Source organism: Neopelma chrysocephalum, unplaced genomic scaffold (genome assembly GCF_003984885.1).
Source record: "Neopelma chrysocephalum unplaced genomic scaffold, ASM398488v2 Primary Assembly neopelma1_26, whole genome shotgun sequence".
Lineage (NCBI taxonomy): Eukaryota > Metazoa > Chordata > Aves > Passeriformes > Pipridae > Neopelma > Neopelma chrysocephalum.
In genome coordinates, this window is record NW_020897695.1 from 10,587,649 (window position 1) to 10,612,049 (window position 24,401).

Genomic DNA, 24,401 nt, shown 5'->3' on the forward strand with positions numbered 1-24,401 from the left:
CCTAAATATAATATTTCTTACATCACGAATGAGAGAGTGACAACCACCACCATCTCTCTGAGCGTATGAAGCTGCTCCACCACACTGGTGACCTCTCATGTTGGTTGTGCTGGACTGCTCTGCGGCTACAGTGTGACCCAGCTGACAGGACCCTTTGGCTGGCATCACTGGATGGACACTCATCTTCATGTCCCCTCCACCTCAGTCCCATCAATGGCCCTGATGTCGTCTCCTCTCACTCAAAAACATCTCTTCCCCTTCAGCTCCCCAATGCACACAGGGCACAGCCTGTGGCTCTGGCATGACTGAAGATTTTGGTACATGTCTCATACAGTTAAAAAGTTTTTTGCCATCTTTGTTACATGTGATGAGCATGCCAGTCTCATATCACAGGCTGTGTGTTCCAAACAGACTGTCACAATCTTGAGACTTATTTGAAGCTTTGGAGTGAAACGCATGCTGCTCACTGAAGTATTTGATAGCTGTTTTCCTGAGCAGGTGCTTGTTTATTTTTGTTAGTGATTATAACATCTGGCATTTGGAAAATGTTAAGGAGGTGTCAGAGCTACTATGGAGGAAAAAAGACAACTCCCAAGTTACGAAGGGGTGATGGCAGAATTTATGGGCTGACTGGTGTTGCAAAGAAGTGGACAATTATATCTTACTTGCAACACACAGGGAACATTTTCCTTCAGACCTGGAGCTGTACAAGTGTGCCTCAGTTTTCACACAAGATCGTACAACAAAGCTAGCTGGTCTGGGCAGAAACACAGGTCAAAATTTAAAAACCTTCAGGATGGTATTTAGTGCATTTTTACACTCTGCCCTTCAGAAAGCCCTGTTTTTACAAAAGTTTGTGACAATTAAAATAGCTGTCAGAGGTACCAGAACCTACAGATTCAGTGGGATTTCAAGTCAGATTCATATGATTCTTTCCAAGATATCCCATCAGTTGTCTCATTCAGCTTGTCAGTGCCATTTTAAAAACACACAGTTCAACTAAATCCAGCAGCACATAGAAAAAAACGGTCAGCTTTGCTCCAGCCTCTGCTTCCATCAGCATCTATCAAAAAAGTTAGGGAAATGTGGGTACCCCCGCTACACGGGGCACACAAAAACTCACTGACAGAGCTAAATGAAACTTAGCACGGCCAAACATCCCATCAAAACTCTTGCACAAATCCATTTAACAAGATATTTTCAACCTACTTTTTCTCCAACCTCCACCTCTTTCTGCCCAGCCACAGGGCAATGGTAACAATGAATTTTGTGTTCAATTTACAGTGATGCTGTGAGATCGAATTGGGCTACTTCAGACCATGGCTCTGTGACAGAACATCCCCAACATACACAGGGACATCAATACAACATGATGATGACTCAACATCAGCTTGAGGTATTTCACCCTCTGTCATCTGGCCCTTTCTTTCTCTTGTCCAAAGGAATACTGTTTAGCCCTAAGAAAGGCAAAGACAAGGAGGGGGAGGAATATGGATCCATCACAATGTCTTTGCCACTTACAATTAAGTTTAGAGCAAGGGTGAATACAGCCAATGGATTTGTAACATTTCAACACCCACCCCCTTTCCTGTAAATTCCTGCAGGACTTTGGCAGCAGAAAGCATAACTATGCTAGAAGTAATGGAATTACAAAAGAAAGAAAGGAAGGGAGTGTAAGCAGTGGGAATAGGAAAAAATAGCTCAGCAGATACTTTTCAATTTATATACACACCCTTCTCACAGAAACCAGAGGTAGTTATCAGCTGACTATTAGGTCATTAATCAGCTTATCTTCTGAGAACCGTATTTGGGTGTACAATCAACTACTTCTAGACCACCTCTGTCCCAAAGACTCTTCAACACTGCAGCTTTTGTTTTTAAGGCAAGCATCAGCAATGCTCTTTTTCCTTTGATAGTACATGTATTTGTGTGGCTATAACAAATTCTAAATAACCAGATAGATTCAAGATGTCATCATTCATCGTCAGTAGCTGAATCCACAGAGTTATCATCAGAAGCCTTCATCCCAACAAGATGCCCATTGCTGGGCAGCTGTGTTTTCTGTAGGATCTCTGACTCAGCAGCTAGCACACTGAATAATGAAGCATGGGCAATTACTGAAAATAAGTGTTCTCTATCACAGGCTACAGTTCTCTTAGTTAAAAAAAAAATTGAAAAAAAAAGAAAAAAAGACATGCATGGATTGTTGAACCTTTTTTTTCTTTTGCATAATTCAAGTAAATGGACTTTGAAGGAGAAAAAAAAGACTATAAAGCTTGGCACAGCAAAACATTTCCATACATATCTATAAACAGGCCTATAGCTAGTCTATAATAAAGGAAACTGTGCAAATCAACTTAGGCACGGGATCTTCAAAATAGATGTACTACCCACAGTCAAACGTGGAGCTATTCCGAGAAATGCTGAAGAAAAACCTTCTCCCATCAGTCTGCCTTCTCCACAAAATCAGTTCAGCCAAGAACTGCAAGAGGAGGGGGATGCTTTGGTGGAAGAAGAAAGGGCAGCGCCTCCTGCTCTTACACAGGTGTGACTCCCATCAGGGGACTGGGACACCTTTTGCTCAGAGGTGACTGTGCCTGAGGTTTAGCTGGAGTGACTCAAACCATGCCTGCTGGCAGGGCTGGTCAACCCTTGCTGCTGGGATTTCTGCACATGACTAGAATTTGAAACATGAGCTTGGGCATTGCTGAAATTGTATTTTAGGATGTCCCACATGGACAAGCAGATGATAGAATATTGTGACAATCTACTTGAATCAAATTAAATCATTATCGATTATTACTCCTAAAGCAATTCTATTTATGGTAAGTTACAATCAGGCCATGTTTGCTGGTGGAGTTTAAGGAAAGCCAAACCACTGAAATGGATGAAGTCACTGGGCAGAAGAAACCATCAGAAACCAAGGCTGCCTTGACCCGCCCACCCTGCCATGGCCAGCAGGAAGCTCTCCATGAATGCAAAGAAATCCTTAGTTTCAGTTCATTCTGATAATTGCATTCCACACACATTGTTAATTTGCATTTAAACTAACTGGCACATAAAATACATTCCTACTTTATGTAGAAAAATTAGTGTAAGATAGTAACAGGTGCTACTGCTAAAATTCTGCAGGATTATAACCTACCAGGAATATTTTCATTAACAGGTTTAATCAAAACATTTTAGTCAACTTATTTCTCCAGCTGGGGACAATGGCAGGGAGGGATGGGCTGGTCACACACATGTAGGGACTGGCTGGCTTATGCCCAGGAGTGGGCTGTGTGCCACTGTGTTACTCACCTGGGTGTGGAGATGGGCAGCTAAACCGGTCACAAACAACAGCCTTGATATGATGCATCTGAGTGGGATGCAAAGAATGGCCGAAAGTGGTGTAGTTGTGTGAAAATATGTTAATTTGGTTACCAACAAAGAGGGAGGGGAAAAGTAATCTTTCAGGGAGAGACAGCAGGGAAATGTGACCTAGAGTACAAATACAAACATGGCAGAAATCAATTATCTGAATGAAGCTTTCCCATTTGCTGATCTAAACCATAATTAAACTCCAAATTCTAATCAATATAGCCTGGTGCTATCTTATCCTCTCAAGTTTTGTATATTTTATTTACACATAAACTTCCTTTGACATGTCCTGGATTTTAGAGTGCATGAGCAGGCGGTGAATGGTAAGCAATGAAAATACTGCACTGCTGCTTTTCCATTTGAGCGCAAATAATGTCAACAGAACTCAGGAATTCGCTCCAGTAATGGGGAAATGGCATCAGAGAAATGTCTCCCTGCTTATTCAGACCTTTAGCTGGGGAAGAATCAGGAGCAGTATCAATGTTAATTAGACCACCAACTGCACCATGCAGATCTCCTGCACCAAAGTGTAAAATCCCAAATTGGTACAAGCAAAGCATTTTTACTGTCTGAGGAGGAACAGGGAAAGAGAAAAGAAAAAAAAAGGGAGACCAATTGTGGCTTTCATCAAGTATATTTCATAATTGTCCATTAAAATATGTACCCACATCACAAAACACTTTAAAAAAAACAAGTATTTTTAATTGTATGTACAATAATGCAAAAATATGCCTAAATATGTATCTAATGCAAAAAAATAAACCATTTAATAAAATATCCCTTCAAATGTCCCCTTGCTCTTCAACACATTAAAAAAAGGACAGAGCTCAGTAAACAAACAGGAGTTAAAACACAAACTAAAAGATGAGAGCAGTGCAAAGCAGACTCTGAGGAATGAGAATGGAGAGGCATCTGATTCAGTTTCCCATTCCCCTGGATTACACCACAACTATGGTGGAACTTTGTCCTATGCCAGTTGAATTTGGTTTTAAAAAGTCACCCTGGTGTTCAAGCTATAAGAGGCTGCCTATGGCATTTATTTCCCATGTGAGCAAAAAAAATTAATGATAATCCAACTAAGCACCCTTTAAACCCCCTTAAACAGGGATGAATTTCACCCTAGGCAAATATTTCAAGTTCTGTGTACTACTGCTAAGCACGAAGAGATCTCGTCCAACCAACAATATGGACTAAAGTCTACCTGGACAACTGTGGTGGGAGAGAGACTTCTGCTATTTCATGGTGTGGTGGATTGACCTTGGCTGGACGCTGGGCTGCTATGGAGAAATGAACTCCATCTCAGCCAGACCCAATACACATGGCTACTTGTTTAGTTGTTTCTTCTTTCTGCATTCTCTAGTAAACTGCGAAGAGGGCTCTGGTCTTAGAATTTCAGTAATACAAATATTTTCTATTTGTGACTTTGCAATTTCACTGGTAGTTGGGCTTCTAAATATTTCTGAAGACTAGGTCTGAGTTAAATGAGGTCTGAGTTATATGAGACACTTCAGTTGCAAACAAAAATGCTGATCTGATTCTTACTTGGATGAGTTTAGGTGACTGATGTGTATCCTTTATCTTGCTAGAGTTACTGCCCTCAGAGTACAGCAGGCTGCATGTGACACAGCTCCCGTTTGCAAAAGCAATTGGAGTAGGTTTCAGTACTGCTCCCTCAGGAAAGGTGACAGGAACTGAAGCGCTGTTTAAAAAACCTGCTCATAAGGCACTGGTGCAGCAAGGTTTGGGACGAACATGGTTTTATGATTCCTATTTTTCAACTGTTTTAAAAAGTCAGTCCATTAAATCAAGCATAAATAGCAATAAAAAGGCATTAGAAAAGTCTGAAACCAAAGAAATCAACTTAGTATTGAAAGTTAATTTATGACAGTCTCTCTTCAGTGCACACACAAGATCCTGCATGTTATTTTGAACTCATTGTTGGCTCATGTTCACCCAATATACAAAAGTCCCCCGACAAAGTCATGATGCGCTGAACATCATCTACGAACAAGAAACTTTTAGATGACATAGTTACACATTAAACTTACAGACCATGGACAGGAACATATATTGGCTCACCCACTGTACATATCTATTCAAAGCTTTAACAGCATAAGAATATACGCAATATATACACTTAATTCACACAGTAAAACAGCCCTCAACGTCTGCTATTTTGTAGGGCTATGCATTTCTTCTATTAAAATTCCACACATGGAATTATCTCTGTGCCAGCTCCTCTTCATAAGCAATAGGATCACTTCAAGGTAAATTAGCTCTTCATGTATATGTAAGAGAAACAACGAAAGCTCAGCCTCTAGTCATCACTGTCACTCCCAGACTCACTCAACTGCAAGTCATTTCCTATGGAAAACAAAAAACAACAAAACACAACAAGTGAGTAGGCGTTAATTCACATTTCATGGCAATCAAACAAAAAAACGGTCACATTTACACTGGAAGATTTAAATAAGAATAACATATGAAATTAATGCCAACATCATCTGTCATTTTATGGAACTGCTCTCCATGCCCAAGAACATCAAGAACTGCCAATACACAGTTGGATCCAGGCCAAACCAAGCGTCCTTGGCTCCACAGCCACCAAAGTCACTCTCCGGTGGGACAACAGCCCTCTCCATGCTAGCAGCTGTGGAAGGCATTCCACAGCCTCCACACAGTCAAGCTCCCGTACATGGATCTGGGACAAGGCATTGGGGAATTCCTTGGCTTTCTCAGCCCTTTTTAAAAAGATTTTTTTGGTTTAAGGCCATTTGGGTAGCCAAGACAAGGCCTCCACATGTCAATAAACCAAAAGGAATGTTAAAGCCATCACAGCTCAAGGCTACTGGCTGAACTAGGCTGACACGTGTTGTGACTGCAAAAGCTCCCCTCCAAAGTGCAAAGAGAGATTGGACTAAAGGCCAGGATATGGATCAAACTTACAGTCTCAGATCCTGTTTGATTTGGTGAGGTGGAGGGGATAAAAAGGGGCAAGAATCATGTTTCTGTTCTGGTAACTCAACCTAGCTCTTCCAGCATTCTCCCATGGCCCTGCCCCAAAACAGCTGCAGAGCAGCTATGCAACAACTATGCCCTGGATTTCTTCATCTCTTCTACTCTTTTACAAGGCAAGAACTTGGGTTAGCTTCCCATAGCAAAAGGATTTTAAACCCAAAGGCAAAAAACACCGCCTGAGTAGAGAAGCTATCCTACCAGTTCCCAGATTCTCCTGCAGTCAGAAGCTTCTCATTATTCAATGGCCTGTGCAGTATTGTTTTCATGGCCCAGGAGAAGCAGGAAGGAGGCTGCTCACAACCAGACACAGGGAAATGTAGAGAGTCCTAATGACTTTGTTGGACTTTGGATTTCACTTAGGCATTCACTACTGGCAGGAAGACTGACAGGGCTCTACAGTTTCCCAGCAGGCCTTTTCAGTATGGTCTGTACGTCATATGTGTCTTCTCAAAGCTGGAAACCCTACAAACATCTGTATTCAAACTTTACTGGTTCCCTATGTATGAGTGCCAAGAGATGCACACAAACATGCCTCAGGAGGAATTAAGAATAATTTATGATAATTGTAAATGCAATATTTTAACTCCACTGAGTTAGAATATACCTGATCTAGAATAAGCAAAGAGCAACACAGAAGTACAGCATGTCCCCAGAGAGATCCTCATGGGACAGAACTATGCTCTAAAAATGTTTCTTACACTTCTTAAAGGGTGAAGTGAGCTTGCACTGATTCAATGTTTGCAAACCCATAGCTGCAATATTTTAACCAAACACATGGCACTTTAAATATCCCTTCAAAATGTGGTATTTGTGAAAATACAGCTGAGACCAACACAATAAATACTCTGACAAAGCAATAGCGGAGATCACAGAGATTGTGCATTTATGAACACAGAATAGCCTTGTGCCATTCATAATTCTTTGTAATAATGGCCAGTCTTCGCGAACGAAGATTTGGGGAAAGGTCTTTTACCTTTCCAGCCTGCGCAATGGATTTTTTAGGTGAGAGACAGCCTGCGCTGAACTGAGCCCACCCTTTAATCCTAAGGTTCATCTGCCGGGGCCAAGCAAGCTTGGACAATGGCAGTGAGGTCCTCAGGACGTAGGTTTGTTTAGAGTGACCTTCTCATAGATGGATGGCCTCACAGGGCTAACGAGCTACCATCTGCCCGGGGGACTTGGGATTCGAACCTGGGTCGCAGCAGTGAGAGTCCTGCATGCTAACCACTAGGCCACCAGGGGTCCCCTCATAATTCTTTACAGACCTTTAAATGACATATATGTCAGCCCCCCTATTTCCATCTAATCTGTGTTTTCACACTGAAGTAATTCCTATCCTTTAGTGCACCAAATCTTCCCGCACCAGTGGGTAAGTTCTTTTCTACACATTCATTCCACCTGGAGGCTTGAATCAAGGCTCACCAGGGTCAATGGGGGCCACTGCCCTGATGCCCACAGGCTCTCCGCACCTTCAGAAAGGTCTCAGCCCTCTGTTCACAAAATCTGCCCATGTATTGAAATTGTACTGCATGCCAGTGCAACTCCCTGGGACTACTATTTGGCAAAAGACACTTCATGGCGTTAGCCTAACGTCAGCTTAGGCTTAATCAGCTTTCAACAGTGATAAGACACAAGCATTTACTTACGGAGCGTGTTCATGAGCTGATTGCTTCCTTGCGGCCTGCTGGTGCCGTTAGCGACAGCATTCCTGTTGTTATACTGCTGGTGTGGTGGTTGGGAAGGGGAAACATGTGCTGCCTCTTCCCCCTCACTGCTGGAGCTTTCATCTTCACTCCCAGATGAGCTTTCTGAATCCGATGAGCTGCTCCCACTGCTGCTGCTCATCTGCTCAATAATTTCAACCTCTGCTCTCAGCTCTGAAATAAAAAGACATTCATCTGGTTGAAACCATAAACAGGGCCCCATGGAATTTTGGAAAAGAATGTGAAAATGCAATAGTTTTGTCAAGTATAATTTGTCACACCAAAATATCTCACATGAAAGAGAGACACAGGAAGGGAAACAAAAAAATTCTGAACACTTTTTTACTTATTTCTGTAGCTAAATTTAAAGAGGCAACAGCATAGGTTAGTATCAGAAAACGTTCCCTTCCACTATTATTCTTTATATACTTTACACTCCTGAAAGCACTTCCACCTTCTTTATTTTCGACAGGCTATATGTTCTACATACAAAGTAAGTATCTTTCCTGATCAATGAAATCTAAATCTAAATTGTTAGATGCCAGTGACACTTAGGCTTTTGGAAAATACAAAAAATGGGGGGAGGAGTGTGTGTGTGGGGAACACGGACACAGGCAAATGGTCACAACAGAAAATGCCTCAGCTTCAGCTAATATGTGAAACTGTTCCAGTGCAGTACCAGAGCCCATTTTAAACAAACTTAAGAAGCAGATGGGTGACATCAAATAATCTTGCAGTGGAGCAGATGAGAATAGCTGAGAATTTTCACATGCTGGGGAGCGGTAAAAATACCATAACCTGCTACAGAGCATACAAGTAGCCAGGAAAATATGGAAACTACTCTGAAACTTGAAAGTTATTCAAGTCAGACACTCCCCACTTCAGGGTTTCCAGTGCAAAGAAACACTGGAGTACCATGACAGCACCACAAAAGCCTCATCAGCAACAGCTAGTGTTGGCTGAATGACTGGTTACTAAAGAGCTATTAAGGTAGGTCACCCCAAATCATATAATTATGACACATTTAACAATATTGTAAGTGGCCTAAACAGTACTAGACGACAATTCTTTTGTATCCACCCACAAAGCTGAGTATGTAATGACTCAGTTCACTTAGGCAGGTTTCCATGAGAGCAACGTTCACACATATTTTAAGCATAGGATGCGAAACCCTCAAAATTTAGGCTTTTATTGTGCTAGCAGTTTTATACCCACAAGGTGAGAACTCCATGCTTGCCCTGGAGAAGTCACAGACTAAAGGGACAAGAATGAAGGAAGGGAAGAGATGAGGTATTATCACCTCTACCTGACAAATGGAGAACTCATGCCAGGAGTAATTCACTTAGGTAAGACGTGTGTCAGAGTGAGATGAACCCCAGCTACGCAGATCATGACACCTTTCTTGTGTATGGCATAGACAGATCATGTACAATTACTATTTCCTTTATGTAAAAATGGCACAATTAAAATATATCTTATCTTCATCCCCTGTAGGAGTAAGTCTGAGCAACTGGAAGTCTTCCCTTCTTTAATAGGATCCTTGGGCTGCCTGACATTATAGAATAACAGGTAAGTTTTCAGCGTTCACAATATTTACTGGAGAGAATTCCTCTAGCTCAGCATGTATTAGTTTGAGAAATATGTTTTCTTTTGCCAGTTTTAAAACCACTATTTTTCAATTTCAAAGTTCTCAATTTCAAGTGCTATAGTTATACTACAGCCAGGCATTTAAGGATAGCGGTGTTGCTCCTCCAACTTACTTCCTAAATCTAGATCCCTGCCTAGACCACCGATGCTCTCTGTACTTTATTAGTATGCCAGGTAAAACCTACTCTCGTCCCAAAGACATAGCATACGACACCATTGGAAGAGGGAGGAAGAATATATATGATTAGGCCAACAGAAGATACTACTTTGTACTACAATGTCTTTCTCCCTTATGTCCTCCCAACATGGTCTTGCAGGCTTTAAAAATCCATTTCAGGCCTGGAGTCTGATACAAAGACAAATGAGCACTTGTAAGTCACTGTTCTCAGCCTATTCATACAGAGGATTTCAAATTGTAATGTTCCTTGTATTCCAGGCTAAGAAATTAATAGGGGAAAGCTATAGGAAAGACAAGCAATAAGGGTTCTTTCCCTTTAAAATGCTCAGGTTTAAACTTTTTTTCCACAGCTTAATGATGTAAAATTTCCACATACTTCTATTGATGGAGTTGTTAGTTGCAAATTGAAGTGATAATAACAACACATTGTTAAAATACCCTGCATTGCAGCAAGCACAATTCCCTATCACAGTCTGTGTTGCAAAAAGATAAAATAAACAAGTCTAACACAAGACAGGTGCCTGAGAATTACACATGTATGCTTATATAGCTAGAGCCTATGGCTGAAAAGGAGCAGTGTTGGCACACAGGCTACGAACAACAGAGCCCAGAAAGCAGCATTTAAAATAGTATGAAGAAGGTGAAGAGATCTAAGGCACTGGTGGTGAGAGGGAAAAGGTGAAATAAAAATGCAAGCCAGGGAACTAGGAAAAAAAAAACCTAAGCAAGAAGTTTGAACTCTATACAGTAGGCAAAGAGATAACTGAAGGAAGTGATGCTGTCTGACCAATGGGAAAGAAAATTAGCCAGGTCAATTTTAAACAGAATTACAGATTAATGTCAGAATGAAAAGTGGGAGTTTTCTCCTGGGGAAGCAGAAAACTAAGAGCCCATAAAAGAGGTTTGGTTACGAGGAGGGAACAGTAGAATGCCTTGGAAGAAGTGGTAAGGCCCACTACACTGAATACAGGCAAGAAAAAGCAAAACAGCACCAGTATCACAAGCTTCAAGGACCCGGAAGTTAAGGTTGTTATCAGTGACAGTGGTCACTGGTGGAAAGTTGGTCAGAGTCCATCTTCTAGTGAACTTTTGCCTCACAGGCTGACAGCTTCCCCCGAGGAATGGGTGTCTCTTAATTCTTCGAGTCCAGAATTCTAAACATTTCATCTGCACAGATGAGAAAAAAGCAATTGTTTTCAATAATATTATGGTGGCTGATGCACCACTAGAAACCTGTCAAGCAGAACTCCAGCAGGACCACTAAGAAAGTCTGTTCAAAATAGTCTTGTGTCACACCGTTAAAGACAGTGGCTAAACCAGAGATAACACCAAGGCCCTGTAGGAAAAACATACCTGCTTTAGAATTGTCCAGTTTTGCATTTTGCCATTTGACTGCTATGCTTAGTGCAGTTATACGTACTGAAGCCATGGCTACACATTTCCTTGCAGTGCCTCCAATTAAAATAGTTGTGTGTGTATATATGTACGTATATTCTAATCTGAACAACAGTGTCTGACCTTTCCTAGATCTTTTTGCATCATAAGATCAAACACCTCATGTTGATGTGCCTTTAAGTTTTAAAAGATGAGAAGAGTCAGGCTGTGCAGCAGTTACTTTTAAAAAAGCTTTCCATATAGTACAGTTCTGAACACTTGCCTTAATTGAGTCTACATCACCTGAAAAGGCTGACACTGCTGTGGGAACCTTAACTTTTCTACATTTCATGTTACAGCTGTAGGATTTCTTTCAAGAAAACAAAACGGCTTACTGTTTTACACTATGCAGTTTGTAGAGTAAAACAACCCTAAAGATAAGAAACCATTATCCAAACAGAAGACCCTTTCTCAACAGGGCTGTCTTCTGTATATATTCAGTATTAAATACCCTATTTTCTTTCCATAATTATGCTTAACTGTTCTCACTTCTTCTCTCAATTTCAATAGGCTATGCAGGATTTTTAACTAAAGCCCTAACCTTGGGCTCCAAGAATACCAAGGACTTTTAGAAAAAAGTCATTCAGCTTTAGGGAGGGTAAGATTGTTTGCCTATAGCAGAACACCTACTGTTAATAATAGTATGCAAGGTGGAGAGAAATCAATTTGATACTGGCACTTTGAGCATGTGGAGATGGCATGTAAAAGAGGCAGTATTTTATACTGAAGTGCAAAAAATTTCATTAAGGTGTTCTTGAAAGACAAACAGTGCTATGGCACAATCCTCAAACACTACAGCTGCATTTTAAGTGAATAAGATCTCACATTTTTAAGCACTGAGTTTAGAGTCTCCAAACCATAAATATGTTTCTGCGGGCTTTTTCCCAAATGTTGCAATTATGTCAATGTTTTTGACATATGTCAATATGTTGCATGCTGTAATTATGTCAATGTTATTGAAAACATTTCTGTTGTGGTCAAATGTGTCTGATAAACACCAATTACTTCATGCACATAAATGGCTATATTGTGGTATATATCTGTAAATGTCTGCTGCTTAATGAAACATTATCAGATGTAGCTGAGTACTCAAAAGAACAAGCTCTTACCTCCTCCTATGCTCCCTTCAGGCAGGAGGACAACATAAAAGCCCTCAGGGGAAAAGATTCCTCTGGTGCAAAACCCTACACACAGCCTCCCAAAGGCCTCTCTGCGTGAAGGAAAGGAGTGGTCCAACTCCCATATGCTCTGACTCTGTCCTCAGACACTGTTGTTTGGACAGCTGTGTAATGGGACAGAGAACTGACCTACCTGAAAGTACATTTTTCAGCTCATCTGTAAGTGGAGCTATGGAAATGCACAGCTGAGGCTACCAGGGGAAAGCAGAAATCTGCACTGAGGTTACCTTAAAACTACTGTTAAACATCGTGAGGACTGTGTGTCTTACCACACCCTTAAGTAGGGCACACTGGAAGCAAAAGAATGTCATAGCGCCAGAGATCCTTTCAAGCACCTCCTTTGGGGATTTTAAGTTCTGTGCTGCGTTCATTAAAGAAAAATCACAGAATTTCAGCTTTATGTTTATCTATCTTTTGTACAGAGAAGGCACTTCAACCAAAAGGAGAGCTACTACTTGAATGGAAAGAACACAGTCTCTTCAGAACCTAAAAGTTGGTGTTCATAAAAAGACACACTAAGGGACGATAGCAAGACTTACAGCTTTTACGGGTAAGTTTCATTAACTGCTTTCATTGTAGAATGGTGCCATTTTAGTTCTACCTTTCTCAAGTAGATTCTTATGACATAAATGGTTTAGTAATGCTGATGCTCTAGATCCTCAATGCTGGAAAAAGTTCTATACTGTAAGCAAAAAACACCCTTGCCCAGGCATTTGGCTCTTTTTGGGCCTTGAACAAGTCTCCCTATAAAACACCAACTTGAACTCCTTTTATTTGTACAAGTCAGGTGCTCTCCTGCTTGATTTTAGAAACAAAGCTCTGCAGGTTACTTATCTAGAGGTACTTTCCAAGAAAAGATGAACAGGTGGCAAAAAAAAATATTAGGACCCTTCTGAAAAATGTGACTTATACAAGACCACTCGTCTTGTAGAATAGATTTCACCCCAGATAATTATTTTACTATAACATGACCTTTACACATTGCTGCATGTATACAGAAGAGTGCCCCGAAGGTTAAGGGACTTATTACACCCTACAAGAAAAGACATTTAAAATCCACTACTGATTCAATTAAAAAAAAATCAATATATCACGTGTTATCTTTCTCCTTACCTATTACAGAAAATAAAAATGACAATGCAGCTAAGGGAACTGTAGCTAACAGAAACTCTCAGACGTTGATTTTGTCTGCTGACCAGCATCCAGGTATTGAAAATATTACTGCTGCAGAAGAGTCAGACCAGTCAGCACCTATGCAAACACACAGATAGCTTAGCAGTAAAAATGTCACCTAGTGATTACCATAAATTGAAAAAATACCCTGAGTAATTAACATCATCTGGGCAATTAACACAGGCTAAGTCTACAGACAAAAATAGCTATATGGGACAGAATAAAAAAAAGAGAAAGAAAATGAAACCCAGAAAAAAACCCAGGCAGAAAGAACAAGCTTACAGGCTTAAAATAAAATAAATACATCTGGTGCCAGAGAAGAAACACAAGAAAACCAAATAAAAATTTAAATTTAAAGTTTTCCTCATTCAGACTGTATTATCCACAGCAAAAACAGATATCACGCCAGTACAAGGAGAAGGGCATGGGCAAGAAAGTGCTTCCTGCCCACAGAGAAACACTGAGACAAAGTGTTGCTGGAGCAGAAGAGTGAGTTGAGCCAATCAGCCCTTCAAGATACTTTAATGTAAGTTTAGCAACTATATGGCAGACGTGATCAAAGCTGCAAGGGAGTGGTTGTGGGAAAGGGGAAGCGGCAAGGTTGTTCTCTCTCTCATTCCTCCCCTACTAGCACTGTTTGACACGGTGCAAGCTTGTCTTGTGCTGGGAACACAACCACCTACCGCTTCGATCAGACTGACAAATTCCAGCCTTATTCAGTGCCGGAACAACTTTTGTCCAAGTGACTTGATTGCCTAACTAGATCTTGGACCATTAACTTTTGTTATTGTTGTTGCCTAAGACACCCATGCAATTCGTATAGCACTAAGCTATAGGTTTTTGAATTCAGGCTTTTTTTTTTTCTTCTTTTCAGAATGGAGAAATAATTTGGAAAACAGAAAATTATCCAGAAAGAGGAAGTTCTCTCATGCCAGGAGACTGCAGTATAAATATCTATTCTAGCAAAGGACAATAAATAATTCACTAAAACAAGATATAAAGAGGACAAAACAGCTGTCAAGTACCATCTTCTAATTCCTGAATGTTTTTAGAAATTGTAAAGTCATAGTTTTTATTAGTATGAAGAAAAACAGAACCAACCAAAACTCAGAAACTACAAACCCTTCTTTACCTCTCTTAATGTCATCCAGCTGAGGCTCAGGTGAAGGGTTATCCTTCAAAGGAGAAGTTTTAGGTCCAACTGCTGGCTTGGTTGGGGCTCTGAACTGTGAAGGAGGCTGAGATGCTCGGGCAGACTGTTGTTCTATTCGGGCTTGGATCTTACTGCTGCCCTCTGCTCTGAAAAAACAACCAGAGACATTCAGCGATACTGTGCAACCATATTCAGCTTTTTCAATATCCCTGTACTAATGCATCATCTGTGACTTCCTTTTGTACAGATCTCTACTTTGTTTTATAATGATAAAAATGAAGTAGAGCTTTCTGGATGCAACACTTGCTTTCAATAACAAAGAAACATATACAACTACACTGCAACAGCCTTACAAAATCTATTTTCAAATCCAGATGTGGTTTAGTGATGCCAAATTCTCTACTTGAAAAACAATGAAGGCTTTAATTTAGTAATTAATATTTGTATTTTTAAAAAAGAAAAATCAATAACAGTAATTTAAAGTAACTACAAATCCACTCATAACAAAATCCTGCTTAAAACAATCACAGCAAAAGAAACAATTTTCTCACTTGCAATTAAATCATCTCAAACTGAACTCTCTTAGAGGTCAACCTGCCAAGAGTAATCATTCCTACTGCTAAATACAGCATGCAAGCATTTAATTCCTGTTTTTCATTCGTCTGCTGTTAGTCTTCAAAAACAGTTTAAGCTGTTTCCTTAGCAGAAAATAAGTCTCCAGAATAACAGTATGCCTAACTGTTCAATTCAAACCAGGTATTTCTTCCTTTTACTGAATCAATTATGTGATTGAGACTGTAGGACAGTCAATAACCCTGGCAGAAAAAACCTCAAACAACAACTACAAAACCAAAACAGGTTCCTTTACAGTACACCATAATAAGGTTAAAGGGTGCACGGTATTTATCACATAACACCAAAGCCCTTGGGGGTATGGTTTTATGTAGTGTAGCACAGAAGCAACCTACGTGGATATTAGAGCTCAGTTTCAGTTCTAGGAGGGTCGTACCTCAGCAGTGTTACACTTTGTGTCTGTAAACTAATCCCACTGAGAGATAAATTAAACTAGCCCATGTCAAACCTCCTGCGACTTCACCTAAACCACTTGTGGTACCTGAGCTAGTACATTCAGCATTTACTTGGGTATCTCTGTACCTCACTGAACTCTACATTCAGCCTCACAGAGAACCACCCCTTCATTTATCAGTGACATGCAGCTACTAGATACCACAGTAATGCAGTTTACACAGCCTATCTACAACAGAAGTGAGGATTTGGGAATATACGCACTGTATCAAGTGAAACATAAAAGCCAAAGGCTGTTTCTGGTAGTAATTATGCTCTTGGAACTACAGAAGGTTTTATGTAGAGTAAGTTCACTTATTCCCCTGTGAATGCCATCAAGGTGTTAAACACTAAAAACCCGTTCCGGCAGAGTGTCAACAGGTCGTTAAAGATCAGAATAGCTATGAAAAAAAAAGGCACTTCTGATCTAGAAAATTAATGACTTTGCAAAGCACTAGTCCTCAAAACAGGGATCCCCAATTTCTTACTACCCTGCCTCTGCTTCAGAAAAATTGAAATATTTTTCACCACGCCAGAGCCAAAACTCAGTGTATCCAAACACCTCCCTAAACTCGGGCTGTTCCGCACTTAATTGCTTCCTCTGACTTCAACTTCACGTGGATAAAGTTCAGCAGAACTTAAATTGGGAATTCAAGTCTCATCTATGATATGCTCATGTCTGCTGGAAAAGATGAATGCCACAGGGATGAGTTTTCACATCAGTGATTCAGAGTAGCGTTACATTGTCCATTTACCTTGAACTCAAGGTGTTCTTGGCAAACACCCAGCCAACTACTGATGAGCTGCAGCCCATGTTTCTAGTAGTTTTAGCAGCTGAGAGTTCTACACTGCAATTATGTGGGGTTTTTTACATAAAACTTGTAAGGAGTTTCTTCTCCATGAGACATTTGAATAACTGCTTTCTCTTTACATCTCAAATACCCTGTGGTCCAGAGATGCTGAAAGCACACAATCCAGAGACTTCAGGTATTTGCTGAGCAGTGAGACCGCTAAGAAATGTTCCAACCGCATACTTTGTAGCATTTTGTGGCAAATTAAGAATATTGGGTCAGAAAGGACTTCTGGCTTCAGCAATTTTTCTAGGCAAAAACCTCATAACCATTTTTTCTACAGTTGCCCCCACCCCTCTACCAGCTGGAGGCTTTCGTACTTGCGTTTCACTTTATATATCACTAATCCGATACAGGGATGAGTGTTCCCTGTTCCCTAAGATTACGCTATTAAAACATCACGACTCCCACAGGAATCTGTAAGGAACAAACCTAGAAAGTCCAATGATCCTTCTGACAGTCTAATATCTCCATGATCTTTTTCAGCTAAACCAGAGATTCCTGAAACACATCCTATCCTTCAGCCAGCTTCTAAAGCCTCAAATCATCAGAGGTGTTTCATCACAAACTATAATTACGTCATTTCAGCAGTGGAGAATTTACAAATTCTTTACTCTTGGATTCATACTTGGGACATGATAATTGGCCATGTAAAGGCCATAAGGCTTAGTAATTTAACATCACTACAAAATAAAAAAAGAGTTCTGTTTCAAAAACCAGTCTGAAGAACAAACTTCAGCAAGAATTAATCCTATCAACAACCCTGTCCCCAGCTTTACCTTGTTTTCTTGACTTGAATGCTGCTACTAAGTTTTTCCAGCACATATTCCCCAGTGTCATGATTGATAATAAGCACACAGTCCTTCTGATATGGCCTTTTATTTCCTTTAAAGACAGTCATTGGTGGAGTTGAACCCTGGTACAAAGAAAGCGCACATATTTTTTTGGTTATATTCCCCTACCCAAAAGTTTTTAAACACTAAGAGAAAAGAATATATGCATTGTTCTGAACAAGAGGCTAAGCACTTAATGTTTAGTTCCTACAGAAAACATTCATTAATCAGAAGAGAAAAATGCAAAGAAAATGTGCAGTAGATCAGACATTTCCTCACAGCAATATTATGCCTTTCATCATTTTAAGTGTCTCTGCAGTGACAAAACATCTTCTCCACAGTTGCCATTATTTACAGTTCTCATTTCTAAAATGGCAGCATAACTATATTTGCATAGCTGGCCCTGACAAGTGTTAGAAATCTTCTTAGCATTTCTGCTATGGAAATCATGGGTTTGGATAAGAAATAAAATTCTAATTATTTGTGTAGCACAACTATTGCCCAAAGAAATACGTGGTCAATGGAAAAATAATTTAAACTGCTTTGTATATTTTACATATATATATATATATATATATATATATATATGTGTCAGTGTTTTCATGGTGGATTACAAGCAACTGTCACAAACTATGCAAGACCAGCTGCCCTCTTCAAAGTTAGATTAGCATGTACATGCCCATGCAATTATACTGAAACATCTTCTCAAAAGCAAACAGCGTATTGTGATGCCTTCCAAAGAGTCCCCAAGTCCTCACAAGGCTGCATAGAGCCATAAAAGTCTAAAGGCTTAGACTGAGAAGCAATAAAGGCAACAAACTCCTGTGGTGGTGCACACTGGCTGACTGATAATGCCAAGACCATGCTCAGCTGTGCTGCACCCGTGCACAAGCTGGTTCATACACTCGGTTTTGGGGTTACAGCGGGTGGAATCTATGGTCTGTCTGCACGTAACAGGATGGATGCACATCTGGCCACGTCACAAAGGCCATGACATATGTTCTCAGCTATGAAACATTCTCAGACTTCTCTGTAACGTATAGCTACTGTAAAAAAGAAATTTTTAAAAAATTACATGTTTATTCATATTCACCTTTGCACATGCTGTAGGAAAGCAAATAAAATCAGGGAGAAAAGGAAAAACCTGCACTCTCCTACATTTTACTCTGAGTAGCAAAAATGAACAACCATATTTTAACCATTTGGAAAGCAATTCCTATTCTCCATATTCCTAAGAGATAGAATATATTTGAATTTAAAATGGGTTCTAAACAGTAAAGGTGAAAAATCCAAATTCCCAACAAAGACACAGTAAGAAATACAAACACAATTCAGAAAGGATGTCTCAAGAAAGTCTAGTCTTCAAAGGCATGTTACATTTTTATCATTCCTACATTTAAGAGAGGAAAGCAAAATTTAAGAACATAAAAAGCAAGCTGAAAGTCAAATCCTGCTTGCTGTTGACAACTAAGTCAGGAAACGTAGAATGCACAAATTTAATGAAAATTGATCAAAGTTTGTTTGCTACCCAGAAGCCCCCTAACTCAGCAAAGACTGTGATCTTGGCTAAAAAAATACATAGAAACGTAACCGCTTAAGCAAATTAAGAGTCCCACTCATTGACATAAAATTAAATGTATAGGGTTTATGTTAGTGCCTAAATAACACTGGCTTACAGATTGTGTTGGTTACAGAAAAGAAGGAGGAAGATGAAACAAGTAACATTTAATCAATTTGTTTTCACTCGTGAGGGTTTTTTGCCTGCCAGAGTTCAAGAAGTGTTTGGACAATGCTCCCAGGCACGTGGTGTGATTCTTGGGGTTGTTCTGTGCAGGGCCAGGAGCTGGACTTCAGTGATCCCTGTGGGTCCCTTCCAACTCAGGATATTCTATAATCTTCTATAATCTTCTTCTGTAGTAATCTAACGAACAGAAATTTTTCACTTCCCCAACCCAGACTGTTTATCAAATATTAAAGTCACTAAATCCACATGTAGAAATAGTACTTCTACAAGCAGCAAGGGACACCAAAATATCTCTGCTGAACAAATTATCAGAGATATCCTCAGGGATCAGGAAATTTAAAAAAACCCACAAAACACTTAGAAACTGAATCCTATCCAATTGTTGGGCAACTAGGAACGAAAACAGGATCCAAGAAATTCAGTAAAACTTGTCAGGACAAAATGATCTCAAAACTTCTCACTCTTTTCCAGCACACCTAGTGTTTTCCAACTCTCTGTCCGTAACAGAGGCAGCACTGCCCTGGAACAACACACACGTAGTGGCTTGGCTGCTTCAGCTTCTGAAGCACACTATAAGCTTAAAGCTGTTCATACTCAAGAGGAAGAAAATCAAATTAAGATCATCAGTACAGAGATCTGGAAAGGAACATCACAAGTGATGCTGCTGAACACAAAAGATGAAGGAGCAACACTGTTTCCCATCAATCCAAGATGAATGCTGTTATTAACTGCATTGTTACCTGCTCTCAAATAGCACTACCATGTTCATCATTTTTATAGACCTGTATGTGACCTCCTGCAGCACTAAAGGTGATCAAAGCCATATAAAAACCAGGAGCAGGGCAAAGCAGGCTAAATAGAATTATCAAAGCCACCAAGGTGCTAGAATAAACACTACCAAAAGGATCTGACACACAGCTTCCAAACTGACTGGTGCCTCCCTGCAGCCACCAAACCCATTGATATCTGTGAATTCTGGTTTATTGGCTTGACACAAAGAATTAAGTTCAGCTAATAAAACAAATCCAGTTCCAGCACGTGAGCACTTTCTTTTGTTTTGGTAAGGAAATAACTGAATCCTCTGTTACAAAACAGCTGCACCTATAAACGGTTTGATCACTTGTTTTACTGCTGTTTGACCGTCATCCTCACACAGTAGATCTTTATGGCATAATTAGAGAAGGAAGTGGATAGCAAACCACTTCATTGCCACTCACCAGAACCGCCCCCCTTGCTTTCACTAATAAAAGTAAAGACAGGGAACCCTCTATGTCCTATCTGTACGTGTTTCAGTGATGGCAGGAATATGGTTACAGGTCTACCTGTGGCTCCCGAACATCAAACCTTGACTAAAGCCCAAGTTACACTGCCTTGCTTCATTAAGCCATAGCACTAAAAACAGATGGGAACCAGGCATACAGCTTCAGCTAACAGTAAAAGTCTCCTTGTTATTCAAGGAAGAACAGGAAAGAAGGAACCAAAAATAAAGAACAAACTGTAACCTTACAAATATAACCCTTCACTAAGATCCAATTGTTCAGTCCTTTCCTAAGGTAACACACTATAAGTCTGGCCACTCAAATATTGAACCCACTAATGCTAGCAAAGACAAAAGTGAAAACAGCCTTTACATGAGACTGAAACTACACTGCAAATTTGCTGGAGAGTAAACAAGGACACATACATAACAGACTTACTGGAATATGTGGCAAAGTGATTGTAACGTCATCTCCTTTACCCACTTGGAGGTCCCCCTCACAAGATGTATCAATTGATGCTGGCTTAAAATCATCTGAAGAGGAAAACAATTGTGATTACATTTCTTAGAGTCTTCAGAAGCGTCATCTTGCCCTGCAAAGAGCCACCATACACTTAACTGTGATTACAGGGAACGCTATAATACACACTAGTGTTTACAGCAGGGGTGGAATAACACACCAGTACAGTGTCTACATGTAGCACCCCAGTCATATGATGGTACCATATTCTGAACTTCCCTTTTAAAATGGAAATAAGGTTTTAGAGCTTGTGTTTGAAGACTAAAAGTAGACTTCTCCAAACCCTAGGCTTTGAGTGGCACTTAGTTTTGCAGACAAGTGTAAAACTGTATCATGCATCTCAAGAGTATCAGCTTCCCAGACCTGGGTTCTGCATGGCTCCTGCCAATTCCAAACCTGAGGGCTCTCTCTGTGACAAACACTACTTTAGTGACACCAATTCATTTAGCCTTACTGATATTTCCGGCTATTTAACAGCCTCCACAATAGCAGCAAAAGTTCCACAACGGTGGAGGCGACCTCAGATCTCACGAGGAAAAAAAGAGGTGCTGATCTTAATTCAGCAGTCTCCATGTTAGTCCAAAGCCACTGTGGATAAAAAGCATGACAAAGGGGAGGCAGTGTAACGGCTTTAAACTAACACTCATTTTAAGTATTTTCGCTCCATTGTATAGAATGTTGTCTCCCCATCAAGGGACTTCTGTTTAATATATTCATTTCAACTAAGAACATGTTAAGTTTAAAGTATTTTCCCCTCATTATTCTGTTGTGCTAATGAGCCATAAAAAAAAGAAAAAAAGCTATCAGAACCTCTAATATTCTGACAGAGGATTTAGACAAAGTGAAATAAATTCAGACAGATATAGGTTGGTTTGTTTTGTTTGTTTTTAAAAAAATCCTCCATTCAATTATAGCATCCTTGGATATGAAGAGGTGCAATTATATTCATGATCAAGGCTTTTAATTACTGCGTTGGTTACGAAATTATTACCTCAGAGCAAATTTAAAATATAATTCCACTATGAAAAACACATTCGCAGAAAAAAAACCCAACCCTGGCTTGTAATAAATTCTCATTAAGAGGATGCTAATGTTTAATTGAGTTTTACTTTGACAGCACAACAAGCAGAATCAGACACACTTGACTTAATCCTCATGCCTTAACTGCCAGATCAAATCATAGCCTTCATTTTCATCTTAGCAATCTATTTCTAGTTATTGTTTCCCACCTACTTTATGTGCAAGCTTGCTAAATAAAACAAACCAGCTGCACAAGAGCTAGTGTCTTTGCCAAAACCAGATCAAGAGTTTCAACAGCACAGTCACTAACTTTAAAGGAATATTGCTATCACACTTCTTTCTTAGGTATAGCAAAACAAAGTTACTTTAAACAAACACTCAACAATTTTTTTTCATTTTGTTAGCTTACTAGGGCCATATGCTTGGTTAACCTTAGTGTAGATTGAGTGCACATACTTCCCTCCAAATGTACCCACAGTCCTTTTTCCAAAAGTCAATTTTAAGAGGTGTTTTCCAGGGATAATCCAGTTTCTCAGTACAGTATTTCATAAATTTTACAGAAAGGAATGAAGTATTTTAAGAAGGCCAAAAAAAATTTAGCCTACAAAATCTTCTTCATTGTGGTTTGTGTGAGGAGGATTATGGGAACAATACCATGTTTGGATCCCAGATAAATCATTCCAGAACAACAGTTCGGAAAAAGGAATTATAACCAGCCAATGAAGAGATCTCACTTCAAAGTCACAGATGGAAAATAGAGTACATAGAAAGATCCTTTGAAATAAAACTGCATTCTTTCAGTTGCAGTCTGAAGAGATTTGGCTTTGCAATCCCTTAGGAAATTGATGACTGAAGCACTTTTCATTTGAGAAATCCAGTATATTTCTACTTGGATACGGCCTAGGCTTAATTCACCCAGGATCAGGCACTCGGGTGAGCAATATCACTGAAATTTCTTCCTTGCAGTGGATGAATATGGGCCATGAGATTGGGCCTAGAATTATGCATCATAAACCAAAAATCCCACTGTTGTCTGTGTAAATTGCCCACTTTCATAGAAAACATGTGAATTATAAGTTCTTAATTCTTTTCATTTACTGTTGATGGTTAACTAATCATTTTAGTAAAAATTCCTGGTCTCATTTAGCTTAGATTTCTTGCCCACAGAATTCAAGTACAGAGATGCAGTGAGTTCCTCTTCAAAACAATCTTCTAAATATGGAATTCACTGCACCTAAGGCAAAATAGAGCACTTGGAATGATATATGGTATCTTAATAAAAATATAAACTATTCTTTCAATTATAACTGCTTGAGACCCTACCTCAGGATTCATCTCGCATTTATTAGGCATTACTGTATGTGTCCGAAGCCTTCCTTGGACAGTGATTTATTACAGGTGGCTGGAGCCGGGACAGCCAGGACAGGGCTGCTGGACTACACACTGCCTCATCACGAAAATACCCAGTTAAAAATCAAACTGCGGGTGCTCCGGCTGCCTCTCCAGGCCGGGGCCTGCGGTGGGACCTGTCCTGCAACTGCCACAAAGAGAATAACATAAATGGAAAAGTCACCCCTCGCGGAGGGGGGGATCTCTTTACGTTTCCAAGCGACTAATGAAAAATTTCCTAAAGCTGTTTGTCCGACCTGGCCTGCCCCGCTCAAACCTCCTCCTTGCCAGCATCCACCCTCCCCTTTTCCCCGGGTTGGACACCTCCCCGGGGAAAACACTCGTAGGGTGGCGGGAAGATGGGCGCGGAGGGAGCGGGAAAGGGGGGAGACGGGCCCGCAAGGGGCAGGAGGGAAAGGGGGGACAAGGGCGATGAGGGGGCAGGAGGGAAAGGGGGGACAAGGGGATGAAGGGGCAGGACGGAAAGAGGGGAGAAGGCGATGAAGGGGCAGGACGGAAAGCGGGGAGACGGGCGCTGAGGGGGAACGAAGCCCCGCGATGGCGGTGCGAAGGAAGCCATGAGGGGCGGTGGGGTGGGCGCGGCAGAAGGAGAAGCGGCGCCGGGGGACGGGACGCAGAGAGCGGGAGGAGAGCGGGAGGAAGGGGCGGCCGCAGGGGTGGCGCTCACAGCGGATGGTGTGGAAGGAGGCCTTGGGCCGTCGCTCAAAGCTCTCGCCCAGCTGCAGCGGGTGCTCCTCCTTGTCCAGCAGCGAGTTCGCCGAGCCGTTCATGGCCCCGCTCCCGGCCCGGCCGGTCCCGTCCCTTCCCTTCCCTGCCCTCCGTGCGCTACCGCCCGACGTGCTCCCGGAAATTCTTG

At 40.7% G+C, this 24,401-nt stretch overlaps 1 protein-coding gene across 1 annotated transcript; it reads right to left on the reverse strand.

Moving 5' to 3' along the window:
• Positions 1-3,648: 3,648 nt before the first annotated feature.
• On the reverse strand, positions 3,649-24,383 carry EAF1 (ELL associated factor 1). Its single transcript, XM_027675507.1, has 6 exons — positions 24,213-24,383; positions 21,035-21,129; positions 17,540-17,676; positions 14,824-14,990; positions 8,025-8,255; positions 3,649-5,724 (listed from the first exon to the last, which is right to left on the reverse strand). The coding sequence occupies exons 1-6, from the start codon at positions 24,313-24,315 to the stop codon at positions 5,678-5,680; spliced, it is 780 nt and encodes a 259-aa protein (XP_027531308.1). The 5' UTR covers positions 24,316-24,383; the 3' UTR covers positions 3,649-5,677.
• Between the last annotated feature and the right edge of the window lie 18 nt (positions 24,384-24,401).